The following is a 21,346-nucleotide window of genomic DNA, read 5'->3' on the forward strand; positions in this document are numbered from 1 at the left end:
GATTCGGAAACCGCCTATAGTGCGGTTACAGACGATAGAGGGCCTGTTACGAGTTGATGCACCCCTGAAATCATTTTGGAAACATTGTTTTAAGGTACAAAAAACTCTTTAGTTTAATTAGCATGAATGAGCATGAAACCAGCTAATAGACTAACTACAAAAAACACCATGCCAATCTCTACTAAGAGATTGACATGGTTTTATTTCAGTTAGCCGATTAGCTATTTTGAATTGCATTGAGCTCAATGAGAATGAAATGGTATGGTGAAGGGTATAGGGTTGATGTGGGGTTATTTTAATTCCAAAGGCCAAGGGAACTTTATCAGGGTGCATAGTATCCTGGATCCATGAAATAACTGGCCTTTAAAAATAAAAATATGCCTGCCTCTATGGGAATGTAACACATTTAGGGACTTTAGTAGGGGTGTGAATCTCTCCCTTTTAAGACGATTCGATTCGTATTGATTCATAAAGCTGCGATACGATTCACAGACGATGCGGTTTAATACAGAACGATTCAGTGCGATTCGATATGATGCAGTAATAGGCCCCAAAATGCAATATAGTTCCTCATCTCGTTTCATTTTCCATACTGCAGATTTATCTATTTATGTTGCTACTTTATATGGCATGAGAAAAGTTACAATTGCATGTCATTAGTTATATTTTTTCCAAAAAACTTGATTGACTGGATTGAAAGACAGAACAAACATTTTGATAATAAGAACATGGCCAAATGCCTCTAAATGAATCACTCGGCCAATTAGTAGAGATACATTCATATCACCCTATAGCCTACTTGTAGCTGCTGAACAAATCACAATAGTTTAAAACTATGTGATGTAGCTGTAACTCTTGGGAAAGAGTGTCTGTCTGGATTACCTTTCATAAATAAGGAGGCTACTAACACACGTTGTGAGAAGCGCGTTCAACAAATCAACAATATGACAGGTAAGCAATACCCTCCCTCTCAGTCAACTTTCAGACGTGCACCAAACAAGGCACCGAAGCATTGGGGAGACACCCGCGGAAAGGGCAATGCAGGAGGCTGATAAGGGGTGTTTGTTGTAGCCTATAAAGCTAGTTTTGAGGCTTGTGCTTACGACTGAATATGACTGAATATACTCAAACACACGTTAAAATCAGTGTTATCTGCGTTTCACTAAACTCGACAACTAGCCTAGTTTGTTGCCACTGTTGCAGTCAGTGACGCTTACCCTCATTGGAGAAGGCTAGACGCTCTGGTGTGTTAGCAAATCAGGGTTGGTCTTATGATTTTGAAAGTAACATTATTTGTTACATTAGTTTTCCGATTCGTCATTTTAAAATTGATTTATCTATCGATTCATAGTACATTTAAACCGATGCAGGGGTTTGCCTTCCGATGCACTTGCATTTTGAAAGTTCCGAATGATTTCCGATACGTATCGGGTAATCTTTACACCCCTAGAATTTAGGTGTAACCTACAGTAAAAGTCCCATAGAAACTGCTATCCATTTATGCACTGCATGTTGTAAAGATTAAAACCAATGGGAAAAAAATAATCATACCTGCAATGATGACAAAATGGCCATCTCAAACTCTCTGTAGGCTTCCCATAAGGCAGCACCTTTTAGCATGTGCAAACCCACCGCAGACAGACCTCTCTCAAAAAGAGTCCTGACCTTCTCAATTCCTCCAGGTGATCCCATACCACCAATGGAGTACTGGGCATACTCAAGCCAGATATCTGGACCTGCAATCACATTGTTTAGGTTATGTTATCAGAGGGCAGAAAGATATTGTTGCACTCAGATGACAAATTTTCAAGTCCAGGTGGGTTAGAACCAAAAAGAACTCGCACACTGGAAAAGGTGACTAGACAGAGTCTTTGCAAAAGGAGCAAATTCTTTAAAAGAGAGGCAATAATTTCAGCCATCTGGCTATTCTCAATACTAGGTTATACAGTGCCCTCCAAAAGTATTGGAACACATGCTTAAAGTTAAATATAAAATCATCTTTTGGAAATTGATCTTAATGCCTTAAATGAAACAATGAGGAAATATTCAACCTTCAATGACATCAATTATCTTTGAATGAATAATGTATTGTAAATAAATAAATGTTTTCCTTAAATTATAGGGAGGTCATAAGTATTGGAACGACCATGTTAGCTAATTAGCTGGTTTGTATTGAGCTCAATAAGAATGAAACCAGCTAATTAGCTAACAGCTAATAACTGACATAAAGCATGCCAAACTCTTAGTATGGGGAAGGGTATAATGTTGATGTGGGGTTATTTTAATTCCAAAGGCCAAGGGGACTCTATCAGGGTGCATAGTGTCCTGGATCCATGACATAACTGGCCTTTAAAAATAAAAATAATAATCCTCGTTGGGAATTTAACATGGGCATTCCAATACTTATGACCCCCTGTATTTTAAGGAAAACATTTATTTATTTACAATACATTATTCATTCACAAAGACAATTGATGTCCTTAAAGGTTAAATATTTCCTCATTGTTTCATTTAAGGCATTAAGATCAATTTCCAAAAGATGATTTTATATTTAACTGTAAGCATGTGTTCCAATACTTTTGGAGGGCAATGTATGTTAAATGCTGGACTAGCTGCTTCCAAGTGGTACTGATAATAATTGACACAATTCCTTCCTTTAACAAAGTGAACGGTAACTTTGAATAGCAGTAACAATTAATAGAACTCACAGATGTAGTCTTTCACTGCTTTGTCAAACAGCTCATACATCCGCTCTCGGTCAGGAACATCTTCTGCCAGCTTAATCTCATCTTTAAGCCAGTCAAGCCACATCTCTACAAAACAATGACAAGAATATTCAGTCACTGACAAGAGAATTTAATCACATTAGATTAAATTATATGAGATAATATCTATATTTTTTGGCCTTTTGCCTTTAATATTATAGGACAGTGAAGAGGTAGACAGGAAATAAGTGGGAGAGAGATGGGGTGGGATCGGGGCCGGATTTGAACCTTGGTCCCCCTGGGCACTCGGACCCGTTCATGGTACAAGCGCTGTAGCCTGCTGCACCACAGCGCCCCCAGAAATGAGATTAGATATGTTCTTTCACAACAGAAGGAAAAATAAGCAGCCAGGCACCATTCAAGCCCTTTGAAGTCATTTGTTTTTAAAAAGTAACAAAAATCTTAATTACATGTCAGTTTGTGTTGAGCTCCAGTCACATTTCTTAATATTGAGTTAGGCCAGCCTACATCAGTGCAGTCTCAAGGAGACTCACATAAAGTCGCCTCTAAACTGAACTGTTTTGGGGCCCCTCAGGAAGAATCTATTTTCAACCATTTTCAGCAACTTACTTGAGAAGTACATTCATATCATTGTTATGGCTATGGTTATGTTGCTTAGCAGACGCCTTTGTCCAAAGCAACAAATTATGTAAAGTGATTTTTGTGTGTTATCAAGTAGTGGCTTGTCAATTTCACTATTTGATTTCATTTGGAAGGATTAGTTTTGCTACTTAACGTAGCGAGCTAATCACAAGGATAATACATATAGCCATACTGATAGACACCGAGGGATTAAAAATGTTTAGCATACACTAAATGTTTTCTGATTCATTTTACATCAATCTACAAATTAAGACAAAGTAAATAGAATAGAATAAATTTAATCGAGTCAGTACCTTTCCGGAAATGTCGCTGCTGCAGCTGCAACGATTTAACAACACTTTATTAACATTTCCGGAAAGGTACAGACTCGATTAAATTCATTCTGGACTCTCTATCCGACCACATAAAGACGTGGGGATACTTCGGTTTGGCTTTAGGGATCCTCTACTCACTACCACGTAAGTGTAGTGTTGTTTGGAACAGTAGAAGTGGCATAAAAATAGCGTTTTGTAGCGGCGAAAGGACATGCCCGCGTCACTTCCAGGCTAACGAGTTTTGGCTAAAAACGGTGAGCTCGAACTTTCTCAAAATACATCCGAATGACATGATTTTTAGGCCAGTCAATCTAGCGTTTGACCCATAACTAATTGCAATAGTAATCATTCCAAGTTTTTTGTGATCCCTAGGTATATCTAATTTATATTTAGTGGAACATACTTTTTTTCAAGGTCAAAGGTAGCAATTTCCAATGCATTTTGCCATTGGGATTTACTACTGGTGAAATGGGTAAAATTTTAAACTATAGATATCAAATTGAAACTTTCACAGTTGTTTACTCACATTAAGGCAAAGATTTTTTGTATTGCAAGTTTTCTGAAATGTGATGTTTAAATATGCAAATGAGACCAGTTTTACTTAAATATGCAATAATTTGCATATATTTCTAGAAAACTAAATCTGAACAATGGGTACAGTCAGCTTCAAAATAATTGCTGCATTTTGCTTCTATATTGGATACCAAAAGCCTATGCAAAGGGAATATTAGATATCACTTCATATCACCTCAGATATGAGGAAATCAAGTCAAGTCAAAATCAATGCGTTTCAATGGAAGTACATTATAGAACAAATGATTGTCAATGATATGGTATGATGGAAGTATCTCAGTGCATGCCAACTCACTTGATATGTTGTCTAAAGGTCAATATCTTCCTTATGTGACTTGGCATGCATTGAGATACTTCCATCTTACCATATCATTGACAATCATTTGTTCTATAATGTACTTCCATTGAAACGCATTGATTTTGACTTGACTTGATTTCCTCATTTCTGAGGTGATATGAAGTATCTGTCTGTCTGTCTGTCTGCAAGATAACTCAAAAAGTAATGGATGGATTTCGCTGAAATTTTCAGCGAATGGCAGGCATGACCCAAGGAACAAACGGTCAAATTCCGGAGCCGTTTATGCATTTAGCTTAGTGGTGTAATGGCACGGTATGGCCACGTGGTGGCGATCTGATTAGGTTCAAATGTATGACAACCTAGGAAGAACAAGGCAGGCGGAGGTATCTGCGCTTTCTGAGTGCTTTTCTAGTTTCTTAACTTGTCATTCTTAACTTATATTGCCCCTCCCCCTCCTCTTACCTGCTCAGAGACTGGCGGATGGAAATTGGAAAGTCATCTCTTTACTTCATGTAACTAATGAACCTTGTACATGGTCCCTGCTTTAAATAAACTAAACTAAACTAAACTTGTAAATAAAACTGGAAAAAGATGTCTTTAAAATGGGTTTTGATTTCAGGGTATAAGACAAAAAAGTAACTCTTTCAAAGGGCTTTCTATAGGCACTGTACTTACATTCAAACCCATAAGGGACAAAAACTTACCTTCAGTAAGTGGGAAGAGCTCACTCATCTTCAATCGGGCTTTACGCAGACGATGCAGTTTCCCATCCTGCCGCAAAAGCTTGATGAGGTCCACATGGCAATTGTAGTCAAATGCATTGATAGAGAGCTAAAATTCAAATAAAATGAGATGAGCAAGAGACACATTAAAGACAGACCATTTAGGCTTACAGTAACTCAAATCACTTGCTCACGTTTTGCAACAGTGCAAGAAAATGTATAACTAGGCTTATCAACACAACTGGCAAATATTACATTACATTACATTTGGGTCATTCCACGTCAAATCAACCAGAGCGCACGCACTTGCGTCTCAAAAACATCTGAAAAAAATACCATGTGCACCTATGTTACCCAGGAGACACTCTGTGAAATGGTTTTGATCTAAGATCAATACTTTTCAAGTAACAGGCAGTTTTACGGGGGGAGGGGGGTGTCAAATTTGTTCTGCCTCTTTTTTTTTGTCAAAGTTCACAAGCTCATTGCTCAAGAACTAGAATTTGTAGGAGGCTAGAATTTTGCAGGCTGGTGCATAAATAGGAATAGTATGCAGTAAAATCACCATGAGTAGTCTGGATGATTCTGCTTGGTCATAGCAGTCCCTCAAAGTTGATCAAAATTTTATTGGAGTTCTTGGCTGGGCTCTGTTTAGGCCTTCAGAAGACATATTTTTACTCAATAGGCTCTTGAGTTTTTTGTTCTTATAGAGATAAGTAGAAACACTCTCCGGAAAAGCAATGAAGAGAAAATAAATTCCATCAGGGACTGAACAGCAGACCTCACAAGTTTGAAAAATAAATGTGGAGCTCATATTCAGAGCAACCTTACACCTTGTGGGAATATACAAAGATTTTTAAAATATTTTTGTTCTATAATCTGCATTACCTCTTCTTTTTAAAAACACCAATTTGACTTGTCTTATGCAAATCTTTCTTTTTCATTTCCCACCCTGAACAAGGGCAAAATGCACCATTGAGATGTATTGAGAGATATGTTTTGTATAGAACCACTAGGTGCCACTAAAATCACTGAATCACTGAAATTGCAGGGGTGGGGACAAAACATATTGATCTCAATGGTGGCATTTTGTCCATGTTTAAGGTGGAAAATGAAAAAGAAAGAGTTGTTTGAACATTTACTTCTGTGCTTTAACACGGTCTGATACTACATAGGCCAATCATTACTTTTGTAATCATGCAGCGATGCGTTTGGCGAATGCGATGTTGTTTAGTCTAATTCACAAATGGAAAAGCCACTATAACGGTGACGTCTGACGTTTCAACTGAGAAACAGAGTTTGACATCATTGTGAGAAGTCGCCAAATTAGTCGCTAGATAAGATTTTAAACAAGGCTACACACCTTTCCAGTACCCTCCCCAGCCGTCAAGATCACATGCAATGGAACAGCCTAGCGAGTGTGGACGTGCACGCCAGTTCCGGCTGCGCGCTTCATTTGAACCGTGGAAATTGTGCTGCTTTTACAGGAGTTCCGACAACTGTGCAGCTGCACTTTCCTCTAAATAAACTTTTTTGAGTGGCCAACAGTATTTCCACATTCAACTTGGTCTTCACCTATCACAATCCGTAGTTTATAATTATGTTAGTGTCAATGGAAAGTTATATCGGTAATTGGCAACGGCAACGGTACTGTTAAACTTGTAGGCTACAAAGTTCGCATTGGGCAAAGTTCAGAGATAAATTAAGAACAAAAGTCTATCACAACTTATTCATGCCCATTGACATATGCATATGAATGATAAATATGCAGAATAACTTGATATAAATGCCTGAGCAAATATAAGATGGCATTGACAAAACACTTGAGAAATCGTATTTAGCCTACATTAACACGCACTGCTTCTTTGCATCTACTTTTCATCTCCCTCTCCATCTTTTTTTTTAATCACGCACCGTCAGAAAATTTCTAATTGTCCATACGCAAAGGATTGTGGGTTATTTCTTCAAGCCAAGGATCCATCGATGCATCCTCCAAAATTCTCAGAAATTCTCAGAACGAAGGACTCAGTACTTGCTAAATTTGAAAGCATCTTTGGAACAGTGCTTGACGAGATTTGATGATGTAACGTCCTTGAAAAAGTGGCTTGGAAGGACCAATCCTTGACTTTGAGAAACACCCATCATATATATCTATAGGTGCCTCTCATGCAGCGTTTACGTCCTCCCTCGCTCCTCGGGCATCGATCCTCACTAGCTGCGTTTCCATTACAAATATGCACAAAAACTTTGTCGATATTGTCTTAATGTCGAAAATCACAATTTTCGCAATTACGGTGTTTCCATTACATTCGGCTAACTAAATTAAAATCTCGTGTATTCTTGCGTGCTGTAAGTCATTAGGAGACATGGCGGTTATCAACATAACCCAGATTTATACTAAATGCATTCAAATTGCCACCACGGCACTAACGCTGATTATCAGTCATTATTAGGCTATAAGCCATCAGCGGAGGAGGCCTATGTTTTGGTGGGGCAGAAACATAAAATTAAAAATGACATATTTCACAGGAGTTTGTTGTAGGCCTATGCTTAAATCATGTCACAGCCATGTCAGTGGAATATTTCGTAGATCAGCCCAGTTGATTAGTTTCTAGAACTAGAATCTAGATTTCTTTCAGCACCGTTCTCATCACGTTAAAGGTATACTATGCAGGATTGGCGATTTCATCGCCGGTTTCGCTTTCACTTTTCATTATCGCTCGTTTTATGCTTGCATATTTCTCTGCAGAGCTTCCCCTACAGCTTTAGCGTGTATATTTGACTAAACTCCTCAATCAAGCAGTCTGCCGTGCCTTTTCATGAGACTTTACATGACACTTCCTGGAGTAGAGCATGGGTGCGTGCCCGGTGTCTCCTGAAGTTGCAAGTGTGGTTTTACCGCTGCAGACCACTAGAGCGGCCAAAAAAACACTGTTCGACCGGTAATGACTCATTTAATCATATATAACAGTATGGAACGAATTGATTAACTGAAAAACGTTGCATAGTATACCTTTAAACCAGAGACACTTATATATGAGGAGACACTGGAAAAATCGCCCATTGAAAAGCATGGGGTAACTTCGTAACGCGAAAGATGGCGGTTGTTTACACCGGTTTGCTATGGTTTGCACATGTCCCGCCTCTTCCAGTGCCGTTGCTCCAATCATTTGGCCGATCCTTGGCGGTCACGCTTTTTGAAAGCTGCGACGTGAAGAATAGAGCATGCGCAGTCCAAATTTACCAGTAAGAAAAAGGCTTTTTAAGCGTTAATTTGATACAAAACCACCAAACCTTTTCAGCGATGTTAGTCTGATTTTCATCGTGATTTCAAACATGTGATTTGTATGTCTCTTACACCTCGGAACATGGACATCCAGCTCTCTCCCCATTCATTTAGGTAGAGCCTGGTCTTGTTCCGGTCAAAGTCACTGCCCGACCCCATGGCCAATATGGCTGCCGAGTGACATGACTTGCTTTAAAAAGACTTTGGTTAAACCCATAGACCTAAACCAGCAAAGCATAGCAACGTTGTTGCTATGGGTAAACAAAACTAGTTGAGCGGTTGGGTATGCAGCGTTTTTGAGAAAGTGTTGTCGGCGAGTTCACAGAGGAGCTGTGGATTCAACATTTTAGAATGACACGAGCCACTTTTAATGAAAAAAAAAAAAAAAACATTTTACATTATTCTCCCGGTAGCCTACCACTTCCTGTCGACAGTCTTCTTCATCATTTTCGTTCCTTTGAATATCCTGTTGTTGGATCACGTGACTCGTGTGATGCGAAAAAAGTGTTTCCATTGCAGTTTTGCGAAATATACACATTTTGATACGCTCTAAAAACCACCTCACCCAAAAAAATGTGAGTTTTTTTTAAATTTGTGTGTTTCCATTAAGCACATCATTCCACCTCAATTCAACGGATTTTAGAGAAAATTTCTGCTTGACCATCTCAGATTTGCTTCAAACTTTTACCATCTAAAGAGTAACCATTTAAACTAACTTAGCCAAAATATTAGATTGGTATACCTAATACATCCAGAGAAAAACATTTTTGAACATGGTACCCCCCTTCTGATTTTTGGCACATTGGCGCCCTCATCTAAATCTGCAGCAAAGTTCAGATGTCATTATCTCAAAAAGTGTTCAAGCTAAAGACTTCATTTCGTAAGTCGTATGTGTTGACACTGGCTGTGTTTCAATCTTGTGAAATCAGAAGAAAAATTGCAGATTTCTTTCACACCCCCACATTGGGTGCCCCATTACACAATTTGTAAACAAAATGTTTGGCAAATGGTTATGTCTCTCTACAGAAGTGCTTAAGCTGTCTTTGAAAAAGTAATGAAGAGGTGTCTATATTGCTTTTTTGTTGGAAGTATTGTAACACAAAACTGAAAAACAATCAATTTGGATAATATTGTATCTCCCCATTACAGAGGTATGACAAGCTATACCAATGAATTGAACACATCTCCAGAAAGAGTATGGAATGGGCTTTCAGACTGTGAAATTTCAAGATGGTATTATGGCTATGGTTATTGAAATGTTATTTTTGAAATATTGGTGTACTATAACACATTGCTGATATCCATGAACAGTGACATCTAGTGGCATTAAATAGTGACAGCAGCAATTTATTTCGGAAATACAGGAAATATTTTATTAGTTCATCACTCAGCAAGTAAATGAAAATATAAATGTTTAACAGTATGATACATAAACATCTGATACTTAGGAATAAGACAAGGATTATGAAATCATTAAATAATAGCACAAAAAAGCAACGCTAATTGTTGTAATAGACCAATATTTAAACAAATGTTTTTTAATAACTGCAGCCATAATACCATCTTGAAATTTCACAGTCTGAAAGCCCATTTCATACTCTTTCTGGAGATGTGTTCAATTCATTGGTATAGCGTAATGGGGAGATACAATATCATCCAAATTGATTATTTTTCAGTTTTGTGTTACAATACTTCCAACAAAAAAGCAATATAGACACCTCTTAATTACTTTTTCAAAGACAGCTTAAACACTTCTGTAGAGAGACATAACCATTTGTCAAACATTTTGTTTGCAAATTGTGTAATGGAGCACCCAATGTGGGGGTTGAAAAAAAATCTGCCATTTTTCTTCTGATTTCACAAGATTGAAACACAGTCAGTATCAATACATACGGCCTACGAATGAATAAGTGGAATCTATAGGTAGCAATCATTATTCCCAGAAACTTTGAAGTCTTTAGCTTGAACACTTTTTGAGATAATGACATCTGAACGTTGCTGCAGATATAGATGAGGGCGCCAATGTGCCAAAAATCAGAAGGGGGGTACCATGTTCAAAAACGTTTTTCTCTGGATGTATTAGGTATACCAATCTAATATTTTGGCTAAGTCAGTTTAAATGGTTACTCTTCAGGTGGTAAAATTTTGAAGGAAATCTGAGATGGTCAAGCAGAAGGCATTTGTTGAATTGAGGTGGAATGACCCACATTTCTTTTCGCAACTCTTAATTTGCGCAATTTAATGGTCAATGGAAACGCAGCTACTGATCTACATAAAGAATGAGGGGGGGGAAACAATGGGATAGTCATTTTTTGAGTGTTAGTTATAGATCAGTGGGAACGCCCCTCGAGGATCGAGCATCGAGGATCGAGGAGGCATGTTGAGAGGCACCCTATGAGGGTTGATAACCAGCTCAATAGACCTCTGAAGTTCGCCTACAAAAAAGCTACCATCTTTGCCCAAATAAGGAGATCCGGTATCTTGAGATTTTTTCTATGGGAAAATAACATGGGGATTTTCAATTATCGCACCTGTTAAACTCTCGCGGGGATGATGACATTGGAAATGCAGACGTTTTCCGCTACACAGTTTTGTCCACTTCCGTCTGGTGGATACTGCACTCAAAAAAAGGAAATTAGCTGATTGTAACATTTACTTAAGTATAACATGCATTTCCTACTAAATAATTTTGTGTTACAACATTTACTTAAATAAATCATGTTACATTTGCCTTTAGTTCAACTGTATAGATTTTAATCGATTCAATTAAGTTAGAATAACATGAAACAATCGATTTAAAAACTAAGAATGTAGTTTAGCCTGCTCCTGACCATTAGATGGCGTGAGTGTGCGATTGGGCTGGATTAGGGGTGGCACGGTTCACAAAATCCACGGTTCGGTTCGTATCACGGTTTAGGGTCACGGTTTTCGGTTCGGTACGGTTCTTGTTGTTATTTTTTCTTTTACTCTTTAACACTCCAGAAACATATTTCAGCATATAGCTTAATCATCCACAATTAGGCTAGAGTATTTAGAGAATAGTTATCATGTAATAATGCACAAACTGAATTTGACTTCACATAAAGCACATTATTGTCTCAGGAAACTTTAAGCTTCAGTTGAGATTTTGATAAAGCAAGAGGGAAGACATTGATGATTTCAACAATCTTTTAATTTATTTGGCAGGGATGGTGCACCAGCACAAAATGTAGGTCGTCCACCCATATTTTTCATTGCATCGCCTTTTCATCGCTCTCCTTTCATATAGTGTGAATGATTTTTTAACAAGATGTAAAGCTTGTCTTTATTTGAAACACACACACATTATGTAATTATTTATACATTCTATATACTGACATGTCTGATATTCATAACAGCAAACTTTATGCAGATTATATAGCCTACTATTCATTATAACTCCACCTCTTAAATTCAGCTGTCTGGCTGAAGCCTCACAATATTGTAAACAAAGTAGCAGGCTAAGCTCATCATAACCTACTGGTTGGACTGTTCAGTTTCCCCGTTTCAAGGTAAGCTAATACTTTTTCTCCTTGGGACAGGCCCTTTTAAGCTTTGGAGTTGAAAACATTGGTATTGAGATGGTCAGTCAACTTGAATGCAATAGCCTTCTAATGATGCTAACCGTTTTTAACAGTAATTTAGCTAATCGTCTTCTGTGCGTCATTGCGTGTTGTGTTCATGTAATACAGTATACATACATACTTTTACAGTTCTAATTCTATTACTTTGGATGCCTGTTTTACGTTGCACTTTTGACACTGTAAGGCCACCGTAGGTGCGCGCTAATTGTGTGAGGTTTTGGAGAAAATAAACAAGTGCGTTGCTGCATCCATGAAGTGAAGACTAGTCGTTATTTTAGCAACATAACATTGCGTTCACGATTGTGAATGTTCTATTTGGATTACTGTGCATGTCGAGGGCGGGTGTCCATTGAACGCGCAAGGAGAATGAGTCTACTTCTACTGTTTGGTGAAGTTGCACGCATAGTCTACAGTTGCGGAAGAACATGCTTCCACCCGAGCAGGGTCAGGTGCATCAGTTTGACCACGCTAGGGATGATCTCTTGCACTTGCCATTTCTAAAACCTTGCGCGCAGCACTCAAAACGCCATACTCCTACTCTCGCACGTAAGGGAAACACGTCGTCACATATGGGAATCAATTGCGCATGCCATAACTAGCCTGAACCGTAGGACCGTACGACGAACACACACTCCGAACCGTGACATGCGAACCGCACGGTTCGGAGCATTTTTCAAAAACCGTGCCACCCCTAGGCTGGATGCCAACACCTGAAATACACGAAGAAATGTGGATGCATCTTTTGGATGTCCTGGCTGTGCGGTGCTGGTAACCGATGAAGAGTCTGCTTTTTAAGCTCTAAAAGGTAAGTATATCAACTGTAGTTATTATGTGTGTTCATGTAATATAAGGTGGGAATTCCACTCTTAGTTTTTATACAGTGTGTATTCTATTAGGTGTTGATAAATATTTTTTTCAACCAACAGCTAAACCAAACGGCTTTAAAGTTAGCAGCTAGCTATCAAAAAACGTTGCTCTAGTCTAGCAGTATCTATGCTAATGCGGTTTTTAGACATTTTCTGAAGCTTAGTTCTCTGGTTGTGTTTGAGAGAATCCACAATTATTTATTTTTTTCACAAGTTAGTGGAACGTAATTAGAGGTGGCGTGGTGACAAGTCAAGAAGTGTGAAAGGTTTTAGGTTTACCTAAGGTTGGTTTGGTTGTGTGGGTGTGAGTGGATGTGTGTGCGCCTCAGTGAAGGTAAACCCCTGATAAAAATATAGATGCAGCCTCGGAATGTTCAATGTACTAACTAATATTGCTGAAGTGGATACATGTGAGTCTCTGCTTGTTGATTGTATCAAACAATGTAGCGCATTGTTGGGCTCATAGATGCAAAGAAGAGGAATTAAAAGTAAGTGTTTTGACCGCAAAAATTAAGCTGTAGCACAATAAAGAGTGGAAAAATGGTACCTTAAAAATGCTTCTCGCCCAAGCCATGTGTATCACTGATTGAGATTCATTCTTGTTTAGAGGCTGACCTATCAAGCTAGGATGAAGGTTATCCACCTCTCTCTATGTTGAGTCTAATTATGAGATCATTCAAGATATCAGTTTTCAAGATTTTAATTCATCTCTCTCCATTACATCAAGGTCATTGCCAAGGTATGCTGATCTGCTGTCCGACTGCAAGTGTTCCTCCAACTGCACCTATCTGAAGTAGAGCTGTACCAGTGACCTGGCCTGATTGCCATCGACTTGGAAGGCTCTGCGAGACTTTAGTCTGACCAAGAGCCTGTGCTAACACGGTTTCTCCCAGCGCTGGTTGACCCGCCTCATTTAAGTGCCTCGATTTGCTACTGGTCGAAGTCAGAAAGTGGTTTGCCGAGTTTAAACCAATAACAACACTCTTTCCTCTGCCTTGAACATGCCTCTACCCAGAGCCGTTGGAGCTGCTCAAAGTTGATTGGTTCTCGACCAAAGGGGGCAGTTCCGCAGATTTCGGGAATTCAGAAATCCTTCCTGATTAGCAGTTGACCAGACCAGTGACAGCAACGCCGAAGGTGTTACGTCACTGGGAGGGTGTGCCAGGCTACCAGTGACCACAAGTTAAAGGTGCACTCTTGTGATTTGAACTTTTTCATTACCTAGCCTAAAAGTCAAGAAAAGTGCAAGTTAATAAACAAATAGTGCTCCTATCAGAGGTGGAGAAAATGAATAATGAAGATCAGGTGTTGTTGTTGATCAGATTTTTGCCCACCGACATCAAGAAGTAGTCTGAGATGCACCCATGACAGCTGAATTAAGACGAGGTGGCCAACATTTTCAATGTGCGTGAGGTAAGTGAAGCAAAATCCTTTCTGTTTTACATAATCTACCATTAAAAATTGATGACATGACTTTTGTTGTTTTTTTTCCATAGCTGTGTGCGGAATTGAAGGGATCACTGGATGGATGCTCCATCTGCAAACCTGATGAAGGCATTTAGTACCTATGACTGAGGTATGATAACCTTGTAAATGAGTGTTCAACCAGGCATTAGAGATTTGGAACATGGTCAGATAAATTCTTCGTACTTTCAATGGGGAGATAATGTTTTGATCATTTATTTTTTGCAAATTAAAAGTGCTATCAATAATTGCCATAGCCAGCGTGAGGTACCATGGTGTGGTTGTTGCAAGGTGTGTTTGTTTTATTCTCTGATATACAGGATTCGGCCACTGATGTCTGCCACGAATGTGCTCTCCTCTCAAGGGACTGTGCCTATATGAATGAAGACCCTTAGAGCGTCGTGAAGGAATACATGGTATGTATTCCACAAGTTAATTTGATTTATTTTACTAATCAAATTTTAATAGTACAGAATGTCTTTTAATAGTATAGAATGTGTTTATTACTAAAAGTATTGGGTCACCTGCCTTGACCCCCATATGAACTTCAGTCACATCCTATCCTTAATCCATAGGGTTTAATATGATGTCGGTCCACCCTTTGCAGCTATAACAGCTTCAACTCTTCTGGGAAGGCTTTCCACAAGGTTTAGGAGTGTGTTGAAGAAAATTTTGAGCATTCTCCCAGAAGCGCATGTGAGGTCACACTGATGTTGGATGAGGAGACTGGTTCTCAGTCTGCGCTCTAATTCATCTCAAAGGTGTTCTGTTGGATTGAGGTCAGGACTCTGTGCAGGCCAGTCAAGTTCATCCACACCAAACTCTGTCATCCATGTCTTTATGGACCTTGCTCATGTTGGAACAGGAACAGGCCATCCCCGAGCTGGGCTTGGCCTCTAAGTTCCAGTGAAAACTCTGAATGCTTCAGCATTAACCAAGAGATTTTAGACAATTCCATGCTCCCAACTTTGTGGAACAGTTTGGGGATGGCCACTTCCTGTTCCAACATGACTGTGTACCAGTGCACCAAGCAAGGTCCATACAGACATGGATGACAGAGTTTGGTGTGGATGAACTTGACTGGCCTCCACAGAGTCCTGACCTCAACCCAATAGAACACCTTTGGGATGAATTAAAGCAGAGACTGAGAGCCAGTCACCTCGTCCAACATCAGTGTATGACTTCACAAATATGCTGAAAGAATGGGCAACAAGTCCCATAAACACCCAGAGGAGTTGAAGCTGTTATAGCTGCAAAGGGTGGACCAATGTCATATTGAGCCCTATGGATTAAGAATAGGATGTGACTGAAGTTCATGTGGGGGTCAAGGCAGGTGACCCAATACTTTTGGCAATATAGTGTATAACAGACAATGAGCACTTTAAAAAATCTCTTGTTTTGTTACAGCCAGGTGTTCGTAGTCACACGGCCACGGCAGAGACCATATATGGCATCAGATGGTCGTTGTCCCCCCCCCCCCCCCCCCAGAGGACGTTTGGATCGTTCTTGAGGCCATAGGAGCTACGTAACGTACCATTTGCTTTTGGACTGTGTTTAGTTATATGAGCAGCTACAGTTTCTACTTTCTAAACAATGTTTAATTGTATCTGTTATGTGAAAACACACGATATGCACTTCAGTGAGCATTTAAATGTGCACTTGAACCCTTAACATGCAATATAGCTTTACAATATTGTGATGGGTTTTTTTGTATGTTAGGCTCTTTCAATATAAAAGTTGAATGTTGTGCACTTAAACCGTAATGTGAATATAAGGCTTGAAATACAGTTTGTATATCAAAAAACATCTTTGTCTGTTATTTGTTTTATCTTTTAGGCCTGTCATTGCATAATGTTTACCCCTTTTGGTGTTAACTTAAATGTAATACTTTGAACAGAGTTAATTAAATCATGGAAAGTATTTCCATGTGATTCAATTGCTCTCTTTCAGCATGAAGTAATTCATTTGAACCAACTTGATTTACTTGGGTTTGTGCAACTTAATTTGAAGTAGTTTTCAATAAGTTAAATCAACTTAAATAGATTGTGTTAACCCAACCTAAGTAAATTATGTGGGCTCCAAACCTTGCAAACAAGTTTAATGGACCCTAACAAATAAAGTTGAACTAACCAAAGTACCTTAAGTTGGACCAAAGATATTGCTTAATGTTGAAAGTAAGTTATTTAATCATGTGGAAATACTTTCCATGATTTTTTTAAGTAAATTCAACTAATCCTTTTTTTGAGTGTGTGATCTTCGGTAGGTGAAGATGGCACACTTTGATCTTTGCTACCCCAGAGCTAACTTACAATGCAACTTGCCATAGGCAGTTAGCTTCAATTAACTCCCGGATCTCCTTATATGGGCAAAGATGGCAGCTTTGGATCCTTTTTGTAGGCGAACTTCTTCGTGTTTCTACTTCCGGGAATATTCCTGGCCCCTTGGCTCTGACGCCCCTCAATTTCTTAGGCTCTATCCGGGTCAAAGGACAAGTAAGATGGCGGGCTATTAACTTCAGAGAACACGGGTTCTGATACTCCAGTAACGCTCAGATAGTAGACCCTAACGTAACGTTTGTATGCCAGGTGTTCAATGGAAAACGGTATAATAACAGTCAAATTGAGTAAAATCGTGCATCGCTGTAGCAGGAAAATAACCCGTCGAGTATGCAATAATGCAGTAATTACATTACTTACAGTGAATACATCCAATTGACTTTCCACCTTCTTGCACATATCAAAACGTAGCCTACGCCTAAACCGAGTAGGGCTTAAATGTTGATATTGAAGTTACCTGCTCCTCCAGACGCTGAATTTCAGCTTCAAACTCTCGCTCATCTTCAGATGTGTCATCTGATGTATCGAGTGTCATACCCTCTTCATCAGACAGCAAATCCTGTTCCTTTCCCCCACATTCTTCCTCAATTTCAAGTTGTATCAATTTAGTTTCTTCTTCACTTGTGGTTTCCATTGCATGGATATTGCAAACCTGGTTTTGCTTGCGGACAAACGATGAAGCTGCGTTAGCGTTACCCCAACTTCCGATTGCGCTGCTGTTTTGGTTCAGCGAGCAGCGAGTGTTCCAGCGAAAGTAAGACTTCCGGTCGAGCCGAATTTGCAAAATAAAAGTCGCGCATTACACAACTCACTACCGCCATCTACCGAAATGGAGTGTGCGTCTGGATACAATGGGTGCCTCTCATTCGTCTTTTATATCCTCCCTTCCTTCCTCGGTCATCGTTCTCACTGATCTAGATTAAGAATGATGGGGCGGCAACAATGGGATAGTCTATCCAGTGGCAGTAGTTATAGATCAGTGGGAACGAGCCTGGAGGACCGAGCATCGAGGATCGAGGAGGGATGTTGAGAGTGGCCCATTGTCTCATTTCAGGGGCTGCATGGTTCTAATAGTCCGGCACCCAAATGCCATAATTTAGGTGAACCTGGTTTTGTCGGTTAAAGTTTTTTTTGTTGAGAATCTAGTAGACTAGGGGTACCTCTAAGATTTAAGAGGGTGCCCGGTGATATCCCTTGGGCAATTTTGTATATTAAGCCTTTCTTGTCCAATGTGTTGAATATAAGGCGGATATAGCCTACTACAGGTGAACAGGGTAAACAAGCAGATATCACTATGAATCTTCACCAGTTGATTACTGAGGTCAATATGAAAAATAAATGTATTACAAGAATTCTGAAATTTAATGTTTGAATATGCAAATTAGGTATTCTATAATTAAATATGCGCTGATTTGCATAAACTTAAGAATAATATATTAACAAGCCCTTCTGTAAAAACCTTCTAGGTTAGGTATGAGACTGACAAGTTTTTTTAGATGCTTGTGAGGTGGAGATTTTGTTCCTCATCCATGGGTGCTAGCATCTCTCACTTGCATGTCTCTTAAGGGTCGTTCACACCCAGAACGATACCTATAATGATATCATGAAATGTCATCAACATCATGAAAAAAATAGGAAATACCTCCTATCACCCATCAAATGCAAATCAAATCAAATCAAATGTACTTAAATACAGTCCAAGTGAGATAGCACCCATGGTTGAGTTTCCTCTCTCACAACAAAATATTCTTTTCACAAGCATCGACATACAGCAAACTTTGCAGTCTTACCCCTGTCATGTTTAGAAGGTTTTTACAGAGGGGATTGTTAACATATTATTCTTAGCCTGATTTATATGAAATTGTATTCCAAAAAACATGGCGATTTTTTTTTTTATATGCTGGTAGTATTTTCTGATTTACTGAATAACTGAATGAGATACACTCCCATTATTCATAATTCCCTCTGTAAGATACTTTTCATCTCTTGTGTCAACAAAATGAAAATAAAAAATTTACTGGCTTTTTAGCCAATGTTCAGATCTGATCTTTTTGAGTTTAAATGCGAATCAGTGCATATTTAATTACACCATGCCTAATTTGCATATTCAAACATTAAATTACAGAAAACTTGTAATACATTTATTTTTCATATTGATCTAAGCAATTAACTGGTGAAATTTCATTGTGATATCTGCTTGTTATTTTTTATTTTTACCCTCTTCAGTATCTCCGCCTTATATTCAACACATTGGACAAGAAAGGCTTAACATACAAAATTGCCCAAGGGATATCACCAGGCACCCTCCTAAATCTTAAGAGGTACCCCTAGGCTGTGTCTGAAACATACTGTAAGTACACACGCTGGGCAGTGTGCATTTTCCGGAAGTTACGTCAGAATAGACTGTCCGAAAGTCAAGTGCATGCTCTCACTAGATGGGTACTTCGTTTGGCGTGATTTCCAAGCGTGCATCGATGCATCTTTTTGGCCTCAGATATCCCATAATCCATTGCGCAGGTCAAGCTCCACACGTCATGCTAATTGTCAACACACTCCCTCCCCGAGTCAGGTGACGCCAACTAGTTAGTGCTGTCCAAATGTAGGTAGGGACGCATACTGAGGAGCGTGCTTACTGAGACGCTACTGGAAAGAAGGTACTATCCAGCGTGCACGCTTGACTTTTGGACATAGCCCTAGTCTAGATTCTGCAAAAAAGCAGGTGTGACCCCATGGCTGCCTGACTAAAAGCTAAAATTGACTGCATAGTTCTGAAGTGCTTTAAAGCCTCAACAATGGTCCTTTTGGTCCCAACATGTGATTTTTGACACTATAGTGATAGTGACCTGTCCAATCAACAAAGAAAGAATACCTTGGAGGTAAAAATATGACCTAGACAGTTTATCGAAATCATGTAATTTCAGCAGTAAAATGATCTTGAGTCAGGTGAATGCAGGTGTCTTATAAAAGAAACAAAAAGTTGGTGTTATAGGCAGAAAACAGTGACTAATTTGGATGAAATTTAATGGAGTATTAGTTGGTGTGTTTGTAGTGACAGTCACATACATTTTTTATTTTGTTTGATTTGGTGTTGATTGTGTGTCTCAATAGCACATTAATGATCGTGGTTGACACATAGTTTTACCTAAAATACTATGAGATAAGTTTATGAATACTAATGCTCATATTAACCTATGCAGAAATTTGGACTTTAACCACATTAACAGAAAGTGAGTTATTTAGGTTTTCATTAGAGGATGTCTGTCACTCTCCGATCCTTCCTGCCCACGCATTCCATTGCTCCACGCGCGAGCTTCCCAGAGAGACACGCACACACACATCCTCGCCCTTCCCCCTTTTGCCTCTACCATCTCTCTCTCTCTCCCTCTCTCTCTATCTTAGCCCCATGACCCCCCTCATTCGCATGCCCCTCCCCCCCACACATACACACTGGCCCTTTCCGAAACGTGCCCCTAAACCCAAGTCCTACACACTTACACTTCGTTTGCGCGTTCACGCGAGGGTCCGCCACACTAAGTATCATCCAAAACGAATTTTGAGTCGAGTGAAGTGCCTAGGGAGAGGGGCTACCACGCCTCCAGGAGTAAGTCAGCATGGATGCTGTCTTGAAACGCAGGTGCAACCGTTTTCAAGTGTTCGTGCAGCTCGCGTATCTCCCTGCCAGTTGTTTTTTGGTCCGTATGACAGCATTTACAGACAAAAGCGTGATTTAAGCTACATTGTAACAACTCATGTTTAGTTTGATACTCAGTAAAATGTGCAAGATCATACAGAAGTAGGCTGTAATATTTAAACACATGTGCAGGTCGCATTTACAGCACGTTTGTAATTTTGTGTTAAATAAAGTATAAAATGCAACTCCTCACTCATAATGAAAGGAGAGAAGAGGGATGTATATCCTAATACACAGGGGTGTCCAGAACATCTTAATTGGCGATTTAAAGAGGAATTATGCAGGATTGGCGATTTCATCTCTGGTTTCGGTTTCGTTTTTCGTTTTCGCTCGTTTTATGCTTGCATTTTCTCTGCAGAGCTTCCCCGACAGCTTTAGCGTGTAGATTTATACATGTACAGGCTATATTTACATATATAAATTGCAAGCGTGGTTCTTCGTCTCAGACATCCAGATGTAAACAAGGAGCGATCGTCTCCTGCAGAAAGTTGCATAGGGTCTCTTTAATATATATTGCCTTCATAATTTCTATGAAAACTAATATGACGTCAATTTCCTTCTCCCTTCAAGCGCATCCGAAATGTAGCGCTTTTTTAACCCCCTAACCCTTCAATGCGAGTGTTCTCCGCACCCATGAGGAGTGGACTTAAAAAGGAAGTTCACTTGCTAACCGAGTCGAAGTGCGTAGGGATCCGTTTCGGAAAGGGCCACTCTGACACTCCCTTCCTATCCCCCATGCCTCTCTGTATCCCAGCCCCATTCTCTCCCTTCCTGAGAGAACATCATGAAAATTAATGGCCAGAATTGAAATAAGTCAAGAATGACTGTG

The 21,346-nt window shown here is 39.4% G+C and overlaps 1 protein-coding gene and 2 long non-coding RNA genes across 3 annotated transcripts in view; 2 read left to right on the plus strand and 1 right to left on the minus strand.

Annotated features, from left to right (window-relative positions):
- Nucleotides 1-17,554, minus strand: part of sart3 (spliceosome associated factor 3, U4/U6 recycling protein) — a 62,233-nt gene extending 44,679 nt beyond the window's left edge. Inside the window, exons 1-4 of the mRNA XM_062543668.1 lie at nt 17,284-17,554; nt 5,258-5,384; nt 2,709-2,813; nt 1,552-1,736 (exon numbers count right to left, since the gene is read on the minus strand). Coding sequence (XP_062399652.1) covers nt 1,552-1,736; nt 2,709-2,813; nt 5,258-5,384; nt 17,284-17,460 — 594 coding nt within the window. The 5' untranslated portion in view covers nt 17,461-17,554. The remainder of the gene's footprint in view (nt 1-1,551; nt 1,737-2,708; nt 2,814-5,257; nt 5,385-17,283) is intronic.
- LOC134089664 (uncharacterized) lies at nt 12,906-14,434 on the plus strand. Its single transcript, XR_009940105.1, has 3 exons — nt 12,906-12,965; nt 13,754-14,215; nt 14,349-14,434. It is a non-coding gene; the product is annotated as an uncharacterized LOC134089664 (long non-coding RNA).
- Nucleotides 14,523-16,676, plus strand: LOC134089663 (uncharacterized). The gene is made up of 3 exons (XR_009940104.1): nt 14,523-14,602; nt 14,811-14,906; nt 15,898-16,676. It is a non-coding gene; the product is annotated as an uncharacterized LOC134089663 (long non-coding RNA).
- Nucleotides 17,555-21,346: the final 3,792 nt, after the last annotated feature.

This window comes from Sardina pilchardus, chromosome 8, assembly GCF_963854185.1.
Source record: "Sardina pilchardus chromosome 8, fSarPil1.1, whole genome shotgun sequence".
Lineage (NCBI taxonomy): Eukaryota > Metazoa > Chordata > Actinopteri > Clupeiformes > Clupeidae > Sardina > Sardina pilchardus.